General features: G+C 42.7%; 1 protein-coding gene across 1 annotated transcript; it reads right to left on the bottom strand.

Annotated features, from left to right (window-relative positions):
• Window positions 1–6,444: 6,444 nt before the first annotated feature.
• LOC140730548 (centriole, cilia and spindle-associated protein-like) lies at window positions 6,445–14,671 on the bottom strand. Its single transcript, XM_073051161.1, has 3 exons — window positions 13,836–14,671; window positions 10,222–10,472; window positions 6,445–8,541 (listed from the first exon to the last, which is right to left on the bottom strand). The coding sequence occupies exons 1-3, from the start codon at window positions 14,203–14,205 to the stop codon at window positions 8,299–8,301; spliced, it is 864 nt and encodes a 287-aa protein (XP_072907262.1). The 5' UTR covers window positions 14,206–14,671; the 3' UTR covers window positions 6,445–8,298.
• Window positions 14,672–21,209: the final 6,538 nt, after the last annotated feature.

Here is a 21,209-nt window from a genome sequence, read left to right as displayed (position 1 = left end):
TTATGACATTCATCTGCCCCTTTTGTAAAGGCACCACTATATTTATATCTTTAATTTTAAATGATTGCCTGGATAGAATGTCTGCCATCTCATTTCTTTCAACCTCAATATGGGCAGGGACCCAGACAAAATGAATACACAGGCCTGGACTCTGCAGCTTCAACAAACATCCAATCTCAAGAAGAATGTCTGGCCAACCTGTTTTAATAGATATCGAGATGAAGAACGATTCAGGGCACAGAAGTACATAATCAGGATGTACTTCCACCTACTCTAAAAATGATAGCACCTTTTAGAAGTGAATGTTGATACTTTGTCTGATAATGTTGCCAATATGGGATGACCAACTTTATGTCCTCTTATGCCAACCCAATAAACCATTGCTAACTATAATCTGTGGAGATGCAAGGTAGTTCACCAGTAATGCCAAAATTGGGAATATTTAACAGCACCACAACACAATCTCTATACTAGAGCTTGAATTTTATGTAAGGGCTTTAAGACCACTGGTGAGGCTGATCCAGAAACAGCACATCCATAATCAAAGATATCTGATTAAAGCAATGTACGTTTGTTTAAATTAGCTCCTACTTGTCCAACTAAGCATCTGAGCACATTGAAGGCTTTTTTTTTTTACACTTCTCTGTAACTTTATTCACAAGCACCTTCCACGTTAGCCTTGTGTCCATCCACATATATAGAAAGTTTACCACTGATTCTTGTTTGAGAGACTCAACACATAACTTGAGTCTTTGCAACAGGAAATTTAATCCCCATCTCTCTACTTCATTCATAGCTGTATGCATTTTCCTAACTATATCATGTACAGAATATTCCTCACCGTACTGTCATCAGCATAAAATGATTTGGAAACCTCTGAGCCAACATTTAAGAAATATCATTATCGGTATTAAAAAGTGGGCTGCACACACTCCACTGTGAAGTCCCATTCTCTATCTCATATTCCTTAGAAAATGTCGTTCCCACCCTAACTTACATCTTCCTATTGCATTAAAAATCTTGAATACAATTGAAAATTCTACCACCTATCCCGTCTTTTCCAGTTGAAGCAACAATCCTTGTGTCCATATCATAAACTTTCTCTACATCAAAACTGTTACCACTGATTCTTTATTAACCTGTGCCTTATGAATATCAGATTCCAAAGTTAACACCAAGTTCATGCTCATTCTCCCTTCACAAAATTCAGATTGGTATACAGTTTATTTTCCACGACGTTACGCAAAATATAACCATTCATTTCATTGCCTTACATGGTGGTGGTGATCTGCCTCATCCAATTGCACTTACATCCATAGAGATGAAGTGTTTTGAAAAGCCAGTCCCTGAGAGGTGACTCAGACCTACTCCAATTTGCCTACTGGAGCAACAGGTCCACAGCAGATGCCATCTCATTGGCTCTTCACACAAACCTGGAAAAACAAAGATGCATACATCACGAAGCTCTTTATTGATTACAGCTCAGCATCCCCTCAAAACTAATCAATAAGCTCCAAGACCTTGGCCTCAATACCTCCTTGTACAATTAGAGTCTGGATTTCCTCACTTGTTGACCCCAGTCAATTCGGATTGGTAAAAGCATCTCTTCCAGCGACACAGGTGCACCACAGGGCTGTGTGCTCAACACCCAGCTCTACGCCTATGACTGTGCGGCTAAGTGCAGCTCCAACATCATGTACACATTTACTGATGACACCACTGTTGTGGGCTGTATCAAAAAGGTGGTAATTCATCAGCATACAGGAGGCAGAGTGAAAATTTAGCTGAGTGGTGTCATAACAAGCACCTCCCACTCAATGTCAATAAAAACAGTACATCAAAAACTAACTGTTCACTCCAACATTTTGACATCCCATAGGCTCACTCTTTCTCTCACTAACAAGGGAGAGACAGATGTCACTCCTTCCACAGTGACAGGGGAGACAACAGACTCAATGCCAATGTTACAGTCAGTCCGAAGCTTTGCTTTTTTATTTCGAGTTTCCCCAACTCAGGAAGTGACAAGTTGATTACAGTGTGCAGAGCCCTCCGCCAGCCAGTCTTGTTGTCTTCAATGTTCCAGCTCCCGCTATGCTTCAGTACGCATCACCAGTGAGGATTTGTGTCCACAGGGCCGGACAGGCCCCAAAGTTGCCCGGACTCAGGCCAAACCTGGACATACTGAAACACAGCCAATCGGCAAGCTCCAAGAACGGGAGCACGCCGTTGGCAGAACCGTAGTTTTTGTATACCTCTGTAGATCAAAGATCTTGACGGGACCCCGGCCACCGTGAAAAGGAAACTAGAGACATTAGATTAGGAGGTATTTAACTGCTTCACTGATGAGCTGAGAGAAGTCATCCTCTGGCACCATCTTTAGCTCTATCCATGCAGAAAATGCAACAAAGTAGGACACATACAAACAGCATGCTGGGCAGACAAAAATAAAACTCCACAGAGAAGAAAAAAAGATAAAACGTCAAGTTGCAGTTTCAAAAAGAGGACTAATCTGCAAGCTGTTGCTGAAACATCAGATAATTACAAGAGTGACCCAAGACTGCGTAGAAATTACAATGTGAAAATTAATAGACAAGTAATATGACTTACACTAGAAGTGAATTTCAAATCAATTAAATGGAATTGCACACTGGCTCAGCTGCTTCAGTCATTCCACAAAGTAAGTTTGAACAGCATTTTAAAGGTACTGAAACACAGAAAACCTACAGCACAATATATACTGAAACCTGCAGATATCCAATTAAGAACTTATACTGGAGAAAAGATAACATCCGTGGGCTTGAATGTGGTAAAAAAAAACAGGAGGGCCAGCATTGTGGAGCTGTGATTGGCTGAGACTACAACTTGATTGATAATCCATCCACCATTTGTATGCCACAACCCTTGCAAAAGAGTCAACGATAGTGAATTATGAAAGGTACTGGATGACACCAGTGTTCAAGGGTGGCATTGGAAAACTCAAACATATCAAGGGCAAAATAGTGTTAAGTAAAAATGCCACACCCAAGTTTTACAAAACCTGTCTGGCTCCTTATACCATCTGTGATAAAACAGCCAGTGTGCTAGATCACATGGAGGTTAAAGAAACTCTTTCCAACATTGAGCAGAGCCCATAGGCAATGCCAGTGGACCCAGCAGTGAAGAAAATGGGTCTTGTCAGGATCTGCAATGATTTTAAGGTCACCATCAACAACACCCTCTGCCCAGGACAGAAAACATCTTTGCAAACTTTACTGGAGGGGAACACTTCAGCAAAGTGAGGCCCACCTACAGATGGAAATCGAAGAGTCCAAAGTGTTTCTCAGCATAAACACTCAAAGGATTTTATGCTATATTTTTTGGAGTAGCATCTGCACCTGTACTCTGTAGAAAACTATGGAACTGGTGCCGCAAGGTTGCCCGGGCACTCAGTATTATGGGATGATATCATTGTTACTGGTAAGGATGACAAGAAATGTTTCCAAAATATCACGTGTTAAAAAGATTAAAAGATTGTGTCAGAGCACAATGTGACAAGTGTGCATTCTTCAAACCAAGTATGACTTACTGTGATCACACCATTGACATGAAAGAATTACACAAATATGCTGAGAAAATTCAAGCAGTGATGAGTGTCCCAATGCCACAGGAAGTGTCACAGCTGCAATCCTGTTTAGAATTTGTCAATTACAATGATAGGAAACTGCCAAACATGGCACGATGCTCCACCCCTTGAACTCAGTACTGTAGATCTGGAAGAAATGACAATGCATTGAGGTGACTTTCCAAAAGGCAAAGGAAATGGTGATGTCAGACATTGTACTCACTCATTATGACCCACATCATCCAGTGAAGCTTGCCTATGATGCTTCACCTGATGGAAAAGGTGAAGTCATGTCACATTATGAGTGTTGGAAGTGAACACCCCATAGCCCTTGTATCACATTACCTTACTGCTACAGAGAAAAATTACGCACAGATCGACAGAGAGGCCGAGTCTAGTTTGGGGTGTAAAACATTTCAACCAGTGCTTGAATAGGAGAGAGTTTACCCTTATTACCGATCATCAACCACTATGTCCATTTTCAATCTACAGTAGGGTGTTCCACTAACAGCAGCAGAACAAATGCAGAGATGGGCTCTGTTTCTCAGAGGACACAATTACAAGATTGAATTCAAGAGGACAACTCATCATGGAAAGATTGATGGATTGTTCTGTTAACCCTTGGAAAAGGGAATAAAAGAGGACACCCCTCTTGTCATATTCTCCCTGATGCAAATTGGAAGTCTCCCTATTATGGCAGAGATGATCCAAAGGGAAAGCAGAACACCCCATGCTTTCTCAGGTCTACATGGCTACTCAAAATGGCTGAAATGTGCAGAAATTCCAGTTCCCCCACTTTTACCAACGTTGGGATGAGCTTACCCTTGATGGGGGATGGAGGAGCTAGGTGCCAGTCATCTAGGGGTGGTTAAATGAAGTGTTGGCTCAAAGTTTTGTCTAGTGACCTGGATTAGATCAACAGATCAAGCAGCTTGCCATGCACGGTACAGGATGCCAACACATCGAGAAGATGTCAAGAGCACCCCCTCTCCATCCCCAGCAATGGCCTGCATTGCCCTGACAGGGGATTCATGTGGGACTGTTCACGGGCACAAATTTCTCGGTAGTAGTGGATGCAGCTACAAAGTGACCAGAAGTGTCCCCAACAGCCTCACACACTGTTGATGTAATGAGAAGCTTCTTCAAGGACCAGGGTTCTAGAATACTTAGTAAGTGACAATAACTGCTGTTTGCTGCAGAACAGGTTCAGTCATTCCTGAAAATAAATGGAATAAGACATAATACATCTGTACCATACCATCCAGCTACAAATGACTTATCAGAAAGGTTTGTTCAGAGTCTAAGGAATGTATATCAAGCAAAGTCAGCAGAGAACACTACACTAACACGAAATCAGAAGCTTGCCAATTTCATCTTTGCATATCACAATGCAGCACACTCCACAACCAAGAACTCACCAGCTTTGCCGATCCCGGATCATCCCTTGCATCCCACTTGGATCCCCTCAAACCCAGTCTCAGGAGGAGGATGCAGGACGAACAGCTGAGACAAATTGAGGGCTCCTCAAACAAGGAGGTTTGATGTTTCACTCCCTAACAAGCAGGGACTACAGGGCTGATCAAAAGTGGGTAGTCGGAAAGTTTAAGGACAAAACTGGACCACTCTCCTACACAGTGAAGACTGCGTCTCCAGATAATATCAAAATAGAGTCAATTGTTGAAAAAAGCATTTAGCGCTGTCAACCTCTTCCCGCAGTCCCAGAGTCAACTCCTACAACCACCACAGGAGCCCCCCCGAACCCGAGATTGTTTCACAGTCACACGTTTCTCTAGCTAAGCAGAGTGACCCCTACCTTGTCTGAAAGGACATTATCCCACAAGAGTAAGAAATCCTCCAGTGATTAAATCTTTAGGTGAGACTTGAACAACTTAATATTTGCTATGCTGTGAATGTCTATATAGTAGTTGTATAATATATTATGTGTATATAGTTGAGATGCATTCTATATTGAGTTGGAGTTTATAAAAACAGGGAGGAGTGCAGTGTATTTAATAAATCAGTAGTATGAGTATTATTGTAAACATATTGTTTGATTAAGCACTGTTATTTACACAATACATTATGTAGAAGTATATGAATGACATATATCATGTCACATCATATGTGCACACCTCACTAAAGTAAAAATGAAGTAGACATGTTTATCGGGTCTGGTCACCTAGTTAAAGCAAAGACAATATTCAGCCAGAAAGTGTGCAGGAAAGATTCTCAAAGTTATTACCAAGACTGAAAAGCTTGAATTGTAAGGAGGGACAAGGCTGCTGAGTTTCTGGTGAGGGAGGGCTTCTAATGAGAGAGAAGGAAACAAAATTATGAGGGGCACAGGTAAGGGTAGGAAAATTCTAAAACTAGAGGACATAGGTTTGAGGAGAGAGGAGAAAGGTTTAAAAGGACACAAGGAGTACGTTTATACACAGAGGGTCTAAGCACATGAAATGAAAGATAGGCACTGTTACAACATTTAGAAGACAAATGTGAATAGGAAACATTAAGGATATGAACCAAACATGAACAAATCGTCCAAGATCAGATGGACATTTTGGGCAGCTTAGACAAGTTGGGCCAAAGGACTTATTTCCATGCTGCATAACTATTGAATATATTCAAAACCAATTGATGGCAAATGAGATTACAGAAGGAAAACTGTGTTGAAGTAGATCAGCCATGGATTTATCCAGTTGTATAGAAATCACACAGGGCCAAAATGACCTGGCAGAAGGTGAGCCAGGATCTTATTTAATGGTGGAACACAAAGGGAATGAATGGCCATAAAAGCAAGAATTACTGTACTTAAGTTTGAAATGTTGATTGCTCAGACACCATTCTTCTAAACTTCTGATTTATTAACTAATTTATAAAGTGAAATCCCAGTATTTTATAGTAATTTCCTGACTATGATGCGCTGATTTCTTCCCCAAGTTAGCAAATAACTTCCAACCTGTTCAAAGACCCATGGAAGATGATTATTTTACAGACTTCCTGCAACATCTGCACACGTATTGTTAAGTCAGTGTACATTAATTCACAGAACAAAAGCCTTGCTGCCTATTCAACAATTTACAGAACATTTAATATTAGAGTCAGAAAAAGCCCTTTCCTTGTCACAAATAAGAAAAAACCATTCAATCCATTTAATTTTACCCTTTCCAAGAAATTCTAAAATACACCATATGTACTTTAAAGTTCTCAGTTACTCTTCAATACTTGGTAATCTCAATGATTAGATACTTTTATTTGTAATTTCACATTCCCTGATACCAAAAACAGTATCAGCAATATATTTGGCTTTTCCTGAACCATTACACCTGCTATCTCCTATAATCTATTGCTTGATTTTCACTTTTATTGCAGCAGGTACCCTGATTTACAGTTTCATTTCAGCCTTTATTGCAGTTGATGCTTTACCATAACTAGGTTTTCCTTGAAGATATCAGAACTCACAGCTTCCATTCTTGTTAACCATGAAAACAACTTCTCTCTTCCCACCTTCCAATGATCTAGTTCTTGATTATAATCTCTAACATTCACCCAAATGCTTCAAATTCTGGAACTGACAATTGCAAGTGCACTGTTATTAAGTTGTTCAGCCTCCTTTGTCTGTGCATTTATTTCCTTAACCCAGAATCTTTGTTACCGACAAGGCTTTTTTTCCCCCCATAGCATTAGCAGCCTCGTTTTCTGATGACTTCTTTAAGTTAAGAACTCAGGTGCAACCCAAACATGATCAAACTTCTTGCTGAGGACAGTGTTGAGCTTAATAGGTGAACTGAAAACCAAATGTCACCTTTCCCCCTAAAGACCACTTCCACATCACACTCAAAACTTCCAAGCAATTACCCATCTCATTTCCCTGCAACTTATTTTGTACATGGCTAATCGCCCAACATTAAGAATACAAGCTGACACAGGAAAAATGTTCATTTTTCTATTGCACTCAACATACATTGACAAAAAGTTTAAACTTATGGGGCCATTTTAGGCACAGTTTTCTTATTTAAGCCGTGCCTTTGAGAACTTGAAGCCATCTGGAATTTGAAGCCATCCATGAATACTTGATACTTTCAGAGTGTAGTCACTGTTGGAAATTGGATTACTATTGTGTACACAAGGCAATTCCACAAACTGATTTGGCAATGACTGGATAATCTACAAAATATTACAAAAGACAAACACCCAAAAATGTACTGGTGCAAACATTATAAAAGTGAACCTCGTTAGGGAAGAAAGGTAATTTAAACATTCACAGGTGCAGTATGATTTGATAGTGTCAACTCTGATAAAAAAAGATATCAATATAAATGAAGACAAAACTGTGCAAAGTACTGTTGGGCTCTCTGAAATTCAACTCCAATTATACTGTGCTAACAGGTCTTGATGTTTGAAAAGGTTACAACAGTAGTGGATTCTATTTTCATACACCACAAAGAATGCTTTTCCTAAAATAAACATCAAGTCCTTTTGTCAATGTGCCAGTTGAAGACAGAAAACCAACAATGTCACTAAGGATGAACCTGAAACGAAGTAAAATATCACAAATATACTCTGTTCACTGAGTTTTTACACATTAATTGACTTCAGTAATACAGACAAATCAGATCCTGTGCTGAAACAGTGAGAAAGATCAACATGGGCTCTAATAAATAAACTCAATAATTTCCCCAGGATGCTGCTGAGATTTAGAAGGACCTTGTTGAAAAACATCTCATGTATTCAGAGAGCCAGGGATTGTCCACTCCGGTAGGTTTCAAAGCCTGAATACGTGAGTGCTGAGAAGCTGGCTTGTGACTTTGTAAAGTCTTACACCAGTGGTCGGCTGCACGGTTGCTGCGTGGTTCTGTGCCCCAGTGTCGTGTCCGAGACACACGCATCGCTCTCTGCACTTGACGTCTATCCTGTGCCCGGACTGCAGATTCATAAATCTGAAAGAAAATAGTTCCATGGAAAGGTTGTTTATTCTTCATTTAGACTACACATAATTGATTTTTAAAAAACATTCTGAAAGATAAAATCTGATCTCCACACACATCCCAGCAAGCCCTTTCACAATCTTAAAACAAGAATCACTATCCATTTCTTAACTTGCTTCAAATTATAGCTGAATCTTCAATCCATCCTTTTGAATTGTAGGCTTAATATTTCAATTGAGTTATCAAGTGCAGTAAGTTACTGGATAAGTATCCAGACACTTGGGATATTGATCTACAGACAGTTTGAATGCCAGAAGAGGATCCCCGAGTTACAGAAGGCCTAATTTATGAAAATCTGACTTTATCCAAGAACACCCTTTGAGAATTTGTGCACAAATCTCGGACCTTTTCACAATAAAACAACACAGAAATCACCCGTGGACAAATCCAATAGCTTCTCCACATTCTCAAAGACAATATCAAATGTTACAAATTGCAAACTAACATCAGTGCATACTTCCTTTTATTAAACTACAATGAGTTTTCTTCCCCCCACTTATTAGCAGGTAACAACAACACATACATTGACCTTCTTCCAGTACACACTTCACAAACAAGTCCCCATCGGCTGTGAAAGCTAAACATTTAACATGACTATTCGGGGGTGGGGGGGGGGGGATTGTTCTTTCCCAACTTCAGAAAATTCAGTTTGCTTACAGTTCTCAGGACCCAAACCCACCAGAGACACTCCAATACTACAGACTAGGAATTCATAATCATTAAATATATTTGAGTAAATCACTGTGAAGTTAGTGAAATCATAGGACTGTAAGGAGAGGGAATTAAAATCTTCTGGCTCACTAATCAGCTTCAGTCTAGGAGATCTCTCTGATTGGTTATAGAATACTTCAGACCGGTCAATATTGTTGTTTGTCTCAGAACAATTGACGGTCAAAAATTGCTGTGTTTACCAGGAACATGCACTTTCTTTGAATGAATAAATGAAGAAGAAAGTTGGCCTACTGTCTTTTTTTTTTAATCTCCATTATACACAATTCAGATTCGCACTCACCCAATATCTCTGTGTTCACTGACTTAGCTTGTGCTTAAGCATGGCTCAATTTTAAAATTCTCATTCCTGTTTTCAAGTCAATCCGCAGGCTAACCTTCCTCATCTCTAACTTTTTCCCCCCAAGTACTATCAAGTACCAAAATATTTTCAAAACTCAATTCCAACATTGTCAAATTTAAAAATCACTACCCCACTCACAGCCATTTAAAATTTCCCCTTAAAACAATCATTTCTACTTTTTTTAAACCTCTGAGCATTTCATCATACAGATCATTATCAAAGTTATGGAACATGTAAAATTCAGCTGTATAAAAAGATGCAGATTATCACTTAAAGAATTGGAATTCATGAAGACAGTAAGATAAAGAGCTCCTGACCATGTAATTTTTCCTGAATGATAATCCTATTAATGCATCACCAGAAAATGTATATTTTTGAATAAGATTCCATAAACACAGTAACCAATGTGAACAATACTTCAGGTTCAAAATAAACAAAATTCTACAATTTGAGGAAGCCAATTTAACTGCTTTTCAAATTCTATGCCTCCAAAAATTTATACAATTGCTCAAAAGAGGCACAAAATGGGGGAAAAAGGTCAGGAGTTTTCAAATACTCACTTGTCCTCTCAAAGCAGAAGCACCAACGTTGTATGTCTTTTTACAGCCTACTTCCACTTCCTTTTCAGCCCAACCATACATTGCAAATGGGGGCTTCATTTCTTTTGTCCTCACAGTTGCCGGTGCCACTTGAGAAGTTTTGTGCGATTTTTCCAGACTTGCACCTTTCACACGACGATAATTACACACTCCACCCTTTGACTGTTGGTCACTTTTATCCTTTTGATTCTCCTCAACAGTCATTTCCTTTTCTGGTTAAAGCAAAGAACAAAAAAAAAAGAACTGTCAGCACTTTAAGGTTGAGCAGTTTTACAAGCTGAAGATTATATAAATACACATTATTTTGAAACGACTTTCTGTACAATGATGCTCACATCATATTGCTCAGTGAATCAAACAGAAAAACGATTCTGCTTCTTGTGCCTGTTCTACCAATAATTGAGCTCACAGCTGATTTTTTACTTTAGTGCAACTTTGCTGCACCCATTCCATATTCCTGGACTCCCTTCAAAGTCAAAGATGTCCATTTTAAATATTCAGAGCTATAAAGAAACAAGGCTAAATAAATTTAGCACATCCCCATCCAAATTTTCAATCTATTGAAAGCATTCAGTCTGGATGCATAATGGCTGTTAAGGCAACTGCTCTGCACTCGACCATAAGAAATTATGCAAGGTCATGGACACAACTCAGAACATCATGAAACTAGCCTACCCTCTACAGACTGTACCTCACACTGCAACAATCAAGCAGACAGAATAATTAAAAACTCCACCCATCTCTGACAATTTCTCTTCTCCCCTCTCCCATCAGGCAGAAGATACAAAAGTATTAAAGCAACTACCACCAGCTCAAGAACAGCTTCTATCCCACTGTAGAATGAATCTCTTGTGAGATAAGATGGGCTCTTGGCTCCACAATCTACCTCGTTATGACCTTGCACTTTATCACCCACCCATGCTGCCCTTTCTCCGTAGCTTTTACACTTTATTCTGAATTGTTATTACTGTACCTTATTGTAGTTCAATGGACTATGGAATGATTTGATCTGTTTGAACAGTCAAGCTTCTCACTGCATCTTGCTACATGCAACAATAATAAACCAACAGCGGTGACAACCTCCACAAGCCATTTGGCTACAGAATTCCAACAATCACTACATCAGAAAAAATTACACCCTTCCAGAATGCTTGACCCTTACTTTGATATTGTGACCCTGGTTCCAGTCTTGAGCTCATCAAGTCCAGAAAAGTACGTTTTAAAGCTCCCAGTCTTCCAAGTATAGGCTCAGTCTGCTAAATCTCTTCCCTCTCACCCTCAGAACCAATCTCATGACATTCCACTGCCTTCCCTCAACTAATATTTTCTTTAGGTAGCATCACCAGGAAATATGCAATCAAGCACCCTCATACTCAAATCCTCTTCCACCTCATTATCATAATTGTTTGTTGAACTTCAGTGATCAATATCAATACTTTCCCATTTCTCATACTTAAAAAAATTCATCTTTGTTTTTAAACTAAAATGGTTGACCTCATTCCCCTCTGCCACACACACTTCATGAGTCATATCCTTGCCAAATCGATGAATCTCTTCAAATCTCCTGAATCCTCTCGACATCCTCCTCACACCCACAATGCCACCTGGCTTTGTGGACATCAGCCAACTTGTATTTCACACAGCTGATTCCCTTTTCCAAATCCTTAACACAGAATATGAACAGCTTGGGATCCATGCAGTACTCCACTGATTACAGTTTCCCAATCAAAAACAAGATATTTATTCTCTACCCTTTATCCAATCCATAATCCACTCCAGTATCTCCTCCAAAACAGTACCCTTTAACTTAACAACCTCCCAAGACCCTGTACCAAAAACTCTACAGAAAATTCAAATACACTATATTTACTGATTTACTGACAATATTTTCCAAATAATTTTCCACTCGTCTTAAATCTCTGCCTTGTGGTTACCATTTTTCCCCCAAACACAATTGCACAGATTTAACCTTTTATAAAGCTTAAGCTTTTCATGTAATTCATTAGAAGTTATATTACAAAATATTCCAGGTTTAGTTCACTGGGAATGTGGGTACAGTACTTGTAATTTATCCAGTAATGCTCTGAGTGCATCTGTTCTACAACAGCAAAATGATTTCTTTTTTTAAAAAAAATGCAGATACTGAAAATCTGGATCAAAAACAGAAAATGTTGGAAAATCTCAATAATTCCTGCCAGGACCAACAGGGTCTAGGACAGCTTCTTCCACCAGGCCATCAGACTGCTCAACTTACGCTGACACAACTGTATTTCTATGTTATATTGACTATCCTGTTGTACATACTACTATAAATTGCACATTTAGACAGAAATGCAAGATTTTTTACTAACGTATATGAAGGATGCAAGTAATAAAGTCAATTCAATTTCAGATCTGTGATCACCAGAACAATGCAAGGATTTCAGTAGGCGGCAAAGTGGGTAAGGGATGTAAACAAAGGGAATGTCTGCAATAGGATGAGACAACAATGAATTAACGGTGATAATTATCAGCACATAAGGCTACCAGTCCTTTGTAAATAGTTGTTAATGATGGGACTTGCCACGCTGGTTTGATTTGTGCAAGATAAATAAAAACCCAAAAATGGAAAAGTGTGTTAAAACTAAAATGAGTCGGCTTCTACAGAGAGAGAAAAATTTCATCTGAGGGACCTTCATCTCTTTGGTGAGTGTTCTAGAACTTATGACTGATGTTGTGCTGACATACTGTTACATGTTAAGCAAACCAGACTACATGCATTAAAAAAGGAGAAAAGGAACATTTTTAAAGAATTCAATATTAAGCCCAGGTCAAACAACATCAGGAGCACTCGAGTACAGGAGCAAGATGTGTCACTAAATACATTATGCAGGACCCTGATGAGATGACATCTGGAGTAGTGTACACAGTTGGGTTACCTGACACACAAAATATATACTTATCAGAGAGGGGGCACACCAAAGATTCACTGGGATGATCTCCACATGAGCACACGTTAGGTTTGTGCTCATTAATAGGTTTTCATTCAGAGTTAAGAAAGAGAAGAGTTGTATTTGGAATTCACAAAATTCTGACAGAGTGCCAGGATGCAAGGAAGCTGCATACCTTGGGTGCGTCACAGCATGGGGTTCAGAGCAAGGGATTCAGGATATGCAGAAACTCTTTAACTGAAGAGTTGACAAACTAATGGCGGCAGAGTCCAAGGGACTTGTGGTGGATCATCAGGAATAATAGGATTGAGTGTCCGGGCAGACCTGAAGGATATAATGGATATTTCGGCCCGTTTTCATTATTAGGTGACTGAGAAACAGCACAGCACAATGTAAGTCAACAAGCGTACCGACAGCGTGCATTTTGGACAATAACTAAATTTGAACGGTGATGTTTAGAGAGGAGAGGTCGGCAGAAGTTACAATCTGAAACGACAGTGCTTCACCGCGAACAAATGGGTAAATACACTGTACATTGCTGGATGAAGAAAAATATTACTTTGGGATGGGGGGAGGGAAGGTTAACGGAAAGCAAATCGTCGCCGAGTATCTATCTAAGCGTCCAGTATTGCTTTTAAAATTTACCCAGAGGATAACATTCTACGGTCCGGGAACGCTCGGCAGGCGGAGGCTCGGTCCGGGAACGCTCGGCAGGCGGAGGCTCGGTCCGGGAACGCTCGGCAGGCGGAGGTCCCCCGGGTTCTTGGGGCGCAGCCAGCAAGCTGTCTGCGAGACATGTTGTACCCCAAGGTTGTTCTTGTACCCTTGGGGTGGACGCGCCGCTGCTGGAGTTGGAACTGGTGTCCCAGCCGGTCCAAACCCAAGGAATATGCGCTTGCTCCAGTATCCTTCGCATGTTACGATACTGCACCAGATCAGAATAGCAGCTGCCGTAGTTGTCCCATTTTGGTCCTTTAAATTTCTTCATGTACTCCGTCTTCATCCTTTTCGTCATGATACACGGGAGCTCAGGAAATCAGGTGACCCGCTCCACTTGACTAATTCTTCAGCTATTTTCGGGTGATTAGTGCTACGAGGTGGGGTCAGGTTTCCCAGGTAATCCGGTTTCGGCCCTCGATTAGTACGAAATTGTTGGGTTAGGGTAAATTAGATGTTAATCTGTGGGAAGAATACGTAACAGATTGTAATCCCGCAGTTGTTGAATGCTGCCATTCGTCCTTTCAGATTAGCCAATTGCTCGTCGAATATCGTGGTTACTCCCCCAACACCATCACAGTCTCAATCATCCTTTCTGCTCAGCCCAATACTCAACGGCCCGGCCCGTCACTCAATCCTCTGCCCTTCCCCTGTTCTCAACGGCCCGTCACTCAATCCTCCGCCCTTCCCCTATACTCAACGGCCCGTCACTCAATCCTCCGCCCTTCCCCTATACTCAACGGCCCGTCACTCAATCCTCCGCCCTTCCCCTGTTCTCAACGGCCCGTCACTCAATCCTCCGCCCTTCCCCTATACTCAACGGCCCGTCACTCAATCCTCCGCCCTTCCCCTGTTCTCAACGGCCCGTCACTCAATCCTCCGCCCTTCCCCTATACTCAACGGCCCGTCACTCAATCCTCCGCCCTTCCCCTATACTCAACGGCCCGTCACTCAATCCTCCGCCCTTCCCCTATACTCAACGGCCCGTCACTCAATCCTCCGCCCTTCCCCTATACTCAACGGCCCGTCACTCAATCCTCCGCCCTTCCCCTATACTCAACGGCCCGTCACTCAATCCTCCGCCCTTCCCCTATACTCAACGGCCCGGCCCGTCACTCAATCCTCTGCCCTTCCCCTGTACTCAACGGCCCGTCACTCAATCCTCCGCCCTTCCCCTATACTCAACGGCCCGTCACTCAATCCTTCGCCCTTCCCCTGTACTCAACGGCCCGTCACTCAATCCTCCACCCTTCCCCTATACTCAACGGCCCGTCACTCATTCCTTCGCCCCGCCTCCATAGTCTGCAGCCTGTCACTCATTCCTCCACCCCGCCCCCATAACTGCCCGTCACTCATTCCTTCGCCCCGCCTCCATAGTCTACAGCCTCACTCATTCCTCCACCCCGCCCCCATAACAGCCCATCACTCATTCCTTCGCCCCGCCTCCATAGTCTACAGCCTGTCACTCATTCCTCCACCCCGCCTCCATAGTCTACAGCCCGTCACTCATTCCTCCGCCCCGCCCCTCTCCGTTCTCACCATTCGCTCCGCTCCACGCCCATCATAGCCGGTCTGTCATTCGCACATCTGTGTCGTCACTTGCAATAACTCGTCACTCGCTCAGCTCCGCCCCGCCCCGCCCTTTTTCTCTCACTCACACCGTTGTTGAACGTGTTTTTAAGTCCTCTGATCTGAGCCGCTCGACCAAGAGTTGATGTCACCACTAGCGGTGGTTGTGACGTCACAGCGAGCGATGCCGTCAAATGGTGACGTCAGCATCTCGTGGCTGCCTCGGTACAGAAAGGTCTCCCTCCTCCGAGTTCAACAGGCTTTGATGCCATTCACAATCTATTTCAACTATTTGCCTGATGTCTCATATTATCAAGTGTATCAGTCGTATAAAACCAGGCTGTGAGGAAGGAAGAGTTTCTGGAGTGGCCTCAAGGAAATAAGGACACGCTGAGCGAGTAGGCAAGAGTATGGCAGATGTATGGTTATCCACTTTGGAACACAAAGCAGAAAATTGTTATGTAACTGTTATGTAGAAAAAGTGATGCTAGGTGATGTGCATGTGGTGTTGGTGGGGTAGGTTAATGAGTGAAGCTGTTGATCGTCACTCAATCCTCCGCCCTTCCCCTATACTCAACGGCCCGTCACTCAATCCTTCGCCCTTCCCCTGTACTCAACGGCCCGTCACTCAATCCTCCGCCCTTCCCCTATACTCAACGGCCCGTCACTCAATCCTCCGCCCTTCCCCTATACTCAACGGCCCGTCACTCATTCCTTCGCCCCGCCTCCATAGTCTGCAGCCTGTCACTCATTCCTCCACCCCGCCCCCATAACTGCCCGTCACTCATTCCTTCGCCCCGCCTCCATAGTCTACAGCCTCACTCATTCCTCCACCCCGCCCCCATAACAGCCCATCACTCATTCCTTCGCCCCGCCTCCATAGTCTACAGCCTGTCACTCATTCCTCCACCCCGCCTCCATAGTCTACAGCCCGTCACTCATTCCTCCGCCCCGCCCCTCTCCGTTCTCACCATTCGCTCCGCTCCACGCCCATCATAGCCGGTCTGTCATTCGCACATCTGTGTCGTCACTTGCAATAACTCGTCACTCGCTCAGCTCCGCCCCGCCCCGCCCTTTTTCTCTCACTCACACCGTTGTTGAACGTGTTTTTAAGTCCTCTGATCTGAGCCGCTCGACCAAGAGTTGATGTCACCACTAGCGGTGGTTGTGACGTCACAGCGAGCGATGCCGTCAAATGGTGACGTCAGCATCTCGTGGCTGCCTCGGTACAGAAAGGTCTCCCTCCTCCGAGTTCAACAGGCTTTGATGCCATTCACAATCTATTTCAACTATTTGCCTGATGTCTCATATTATCAAGTGTATCAGTCGTATAAAACCAGGCTGTGAGGAAGGAAGAGTTTCTGGAGTGGCCTCAAGGAAATAAGGACACGCTGAGCGAGTAGGCAAGAGTATGGCAGATGTATGGTTATCCACTTTGGAACACAAAGCAGAAAATTGTTATGTAACTGTTATGTAGAAAAAGTGATGCTAGGTGATGTGCATGTGGTGTTGGTGGGGTAGGTTAATGAGTGAAGCTGTTGATCGGCCTGGCGGCTTGAGGGAAGTAACTTGTTTTTCAGTCCAAGTGGGTCCTGGGTGGATGTCGGGTAGACTCCTCACTGATAGGAGTCAAATAAACAGAGTGGATGTCATCCTTACCTTTACAAAAAAAGATCTATTTGCCATTGAGGAAGTGCAGTGAATCTTTACTGGACTGATTTCTGGATTGGAATTGGCTTAGTCATGTACACAAGTACCAGTATCCACAGGTGCAATGAAAAGCAAGTCCACTTTAGAGAAAATGGTCGAAGTGTTGTCGAACTCTAGTGAGTATGTTTGGTTCAAGGACAAAATGGTTATGGGAGACTCGAGTGACTGCAAAAAGCAAACTGTTGGAGGAACTCAGTGGGTCGGGCAGCATCTATGGAGGCAAAGATTTGGTCAACTTTTTGGCTCAGGATTCTGCATCAGGATTTCCCCTGTCTGGAAGTAGTGTCAAAATAAGGTGCTGGCATTTAAAGATAGATGAGGAAAATTTTCTTCACGCAGAGAAGTTTTGTGGTCTTTTAAAACAGAGGCCAATGGATTTCTGGATATTTAAGGAATCAAAGAATTGGGAGATAATTTAAGAAAATGTCTCCAAAGTAGATATTCAGTCATGATTTTCATGAATTTCGGACAAGGCTTGAAGCACTAAATGGCCTACTTCAGCTCTTATTTCACGTAGTTTTAAGCTAGGGAATTGTCACTTGTTCAATGAAAAATGCAGAAGGGCATATGGAGACCAGCACGAGATACACAAGAACAAGGTTTTGTCAGCCAGCTGCAACATAAGACAATATGCATGCTAAACAGGAAAACAGCATGCAATAAAGAAAGATAACCAAAGCTCAGCAATCCATGACCAGTGGTGGCGACAGGAAGGATGATGCTGGGGTTCAAGATTCTCAGCAATATGATCGATAAGGACATGGCAAAGCATTTGTAGCAACGTTCAGCCAAATGTACTGAGTACGTGCATCACCTTGGCTTCAGAAAAAGCCAACAAAGGAGTCAGTTATCTCATTCAGTTTATTCCAGATGAAGGCAAGAAATATTTGACAGCAGTGAGTTCAACAAAGGCAATGGATCGGGCAACATCCCTCCCACAGGGCAGAAGACCTGCCTCTGGAACTGGCTGAGGCTCTTTCAACCTGTTCCAGTGCAGTTCCAACTGTCTTCTACCCAAAATCACCCAGGTACTGTATGTCCTATGCGCAGAGAGCAAGACCAATCATCAGCAAAGTGATCGGAGGTATTGCTGATGGTGTTGCCACGTGACATTTCATCATCAGTAACCTTCTGACTGATACCCAGTATGAGATTCACCAGTACTATTCAATCCAGATCTTCTCTTGCCCTTGGTTCAAAGATTTTAATTTGAAAGGGGCACTGAAAGTGGTGACCTTGACAACTAGAGCAACAAATAATCTGCTGGGGGATACACAATGGGTTAAGCAGCATCGGTGGAAGGAAAGGAGTTGGCAATGTTTTGGGCTGCATCCTGCCTTTCCTTCCACAGATTCTGCTCACCCACTACTTGTTGCTCCAGATTCCAGTATCTGCAGTCTCTTGTGTCTCCAACCTTCACATCAAGGCAGCCTAGAAGAGCGACTGCAGTACATTTTGTTAATGGTATACACTGCAGTAATTGCACCCTGGTGGAGGCAATAAGTGTTTGGGGTGGCAGATGAGGGCGCCAATTGAGTAGGTGATGTCAATCTTATTGAGGAATGTTGGAGCCACGGTTACTGAGGCAAGTGGAATAGACCTCTGAGCAAAATATTCCTCTGGCACCCATTTCAAGCCTTGGAACACTAAACCCTGCTTTGGAAAAATCAGTGTCCTGGGGTCATGACATCGAGGGAGATCTAGCCGTGAGATTTCCAAGCCTGGAGCCACCACACATCCGGAACCATCTGGCAGTGACACTATCACCTGTTACAAACCCCGTAACTGGGTATCTTACCAGCAAAGATAGGAGTATCCGTTGGAGTCTGGTGATACTATTTTTAACAGTATTTATTAGTAAAAATACACAAAAATAACATCAATGCAAATATACAGATAATATACGTCATCAATACTAAACCTAAAAGTGCGGGTATAATAATAATCAATAAGAAATAAGCTCTATTGTTGTCTAGGGGATAATGAATTGTCCGATGGAAATATAAAGTTCAGTTCAGTTCATGCAGGCTGCGGTAGTTGTTGGTCGCTGTGTTGCAATTGTCGGAGAGAGAGAGAGAGCAGTAACAGCTATTGACTTGCTGACTTTCCTTTACGATCTTGATCCGTCGATGCGTTGTTGTTGTGGCCATTCACGTATGACCCCTCCGTCCTTTAGCTAGACCGTTCTTCCATGGTGGACTCGTCACCCAGGCAAGGGTGGACACACACACAAGCCCCCACCGGTCTCGTAGCGTCTCTCCTGGTGCGTCTGAGGGGTGTTTCCCCAGACCTCACTTTTATCCCCACTCACGGGGTCTCAGGTGTCAATCAGGTTGAGATGATGTAACCCATCAACCAGACCACTCTGGTTGCCCCCTGAGGGGTTTCAATGAATAGAACAGTACCTAGTACACAAACCTTCTCCAAAAGACAATAGCAGTAATCTCTCTTTTTGTCAATAGGAGACATTCCAACCTGTGGGCCTCTCATTAATTTTTCATGAGCATTGTCAATAACAACTGCCTTTGCTGTTATCCTGTGTCTCTCTCATCTCCCTTGATAACGGCATCGGAATAGTAGCGATTTGCGATTCTCCAAAAGGGGGGGGGGGGCATTGGCGAATCTGTACCCTTCTGCCCATCAGAGTTGCTCATCATTCGTAACACACCAAACATGAGACACCATGACCTGCCCATCAATCAATCTTAGAGCTTCAAGGCTGACTCCTAGGATCGCTGGAGCCCAGATGCCCCTTGAATTCAGGTAACTTATTCACACTCCCTGTCCGAACATTATTAGTGTGATGCTTCACCTAACTGGTGAGCAGTGACTTATGTAAATTACTTCATTATTTGACTTTATATGTGGTTTCCAGCCCTCTGTCTTGTGCTCCATTGCAGCCCTGGAAGACAAAATACTGGGCATGGAGAACCTTATAACAGATTTTTGGAAGAACAGGATGTTCCTTCATTAGTCCTCACAAAATGAGGATTCAAAGGCAAAGTTCAGGAAGGTATACGGACAAATAATACAAACGCTCAATGAAACTGACTAGTCACCAAACTCTCAGGTGTATAATGCCTGCCTTAGACCCTTTCCCACATCATTTCTCAGGAACCCAGAACATTACAGTCTGATATTCACTAGTTGTAGGGAAGTCTCCTTATCTACCGAGACTTGAAGGAATGGATTGGTACTTTAATTTAGAAATGAATGTGTTGGGCACTATTAGTGTCAAAGTGTGTTTTGGTTCTCTTTGTTAAGTTTTGTGAAAATTTACTTTTCTCGCTGGCCTCTCCATAGTTGATCTCAAAAGAAATCACACTAACTTAGTCCCTAATGAAAATCAGAGATATAATCATAAATACCAAAGAATTAAGGTACAGAGAGAGTAATTTTGACTATGTTACATTAAATTCACAGCCAAATAAATCTTTCCAATTTTATTTTCCATTCAAAAGTACTTGTGTTTTTGTTGGGCCTCTTAGAAAGTACAACCAAACAAATGCTTTGAAAGTTTCATCAGTGTTACCAGCTGATGCACCATCAATGACTCTCGGAGACGGGAGGCATAGGATAGGCTTTTATTAGCTTCAAGAGACCACGAATTAGCAGCAAGAGATCACCACACAACATCCTGGAGACTGAGGGAGGAGCAGTGCCTCCAATCGCCTTTATACAGGGGTCTGTGGGAGGAGCCACAGGAGCAGTCAGCAGAGGGGCATGTCCAGACAGATATATGTAGTTCACCACATTCACCCCCCCCCCCCTTTGTTTTAAAAGAGAGTCCCCATGGGGCGAAGTTTCTTACAAGTATATTTACAGGTCAAGTCTATCAGGCGGTCGAGTCCGTCGCCGCGATCTACGTAGCACCGGTGGTGATTGAACCGGAGACGGTGGTTGTGCTGGCTCCGGCCTGACTTGAGGTGCCAGCCCGTTAGGCGTCAGTAATCCCTCATGCGTGTGCAAGGCACCCGGTATGGGAGTGTCGTGAGGAGTCTGTGTAGGGCTCGGTGTGCGCGG

This window comes from Hemitrygon akajei, chromosome 7, assembly GCF_048418815.1.
Source record: "Hemitrygon akajei chromosome 7, sHemAka1.3, whole genome shotgun sequence".
Taxonomy (NCBI): Eukaryota; Metazoa; Chordata; class Chondrichthyes; order Myliobatiformes; family Dasyatidae; genus Hemitrygon; species Hemitrygon akajei.
This window is presented reverse-complemented; position numbering and strand designations above follow the sequence as displayed.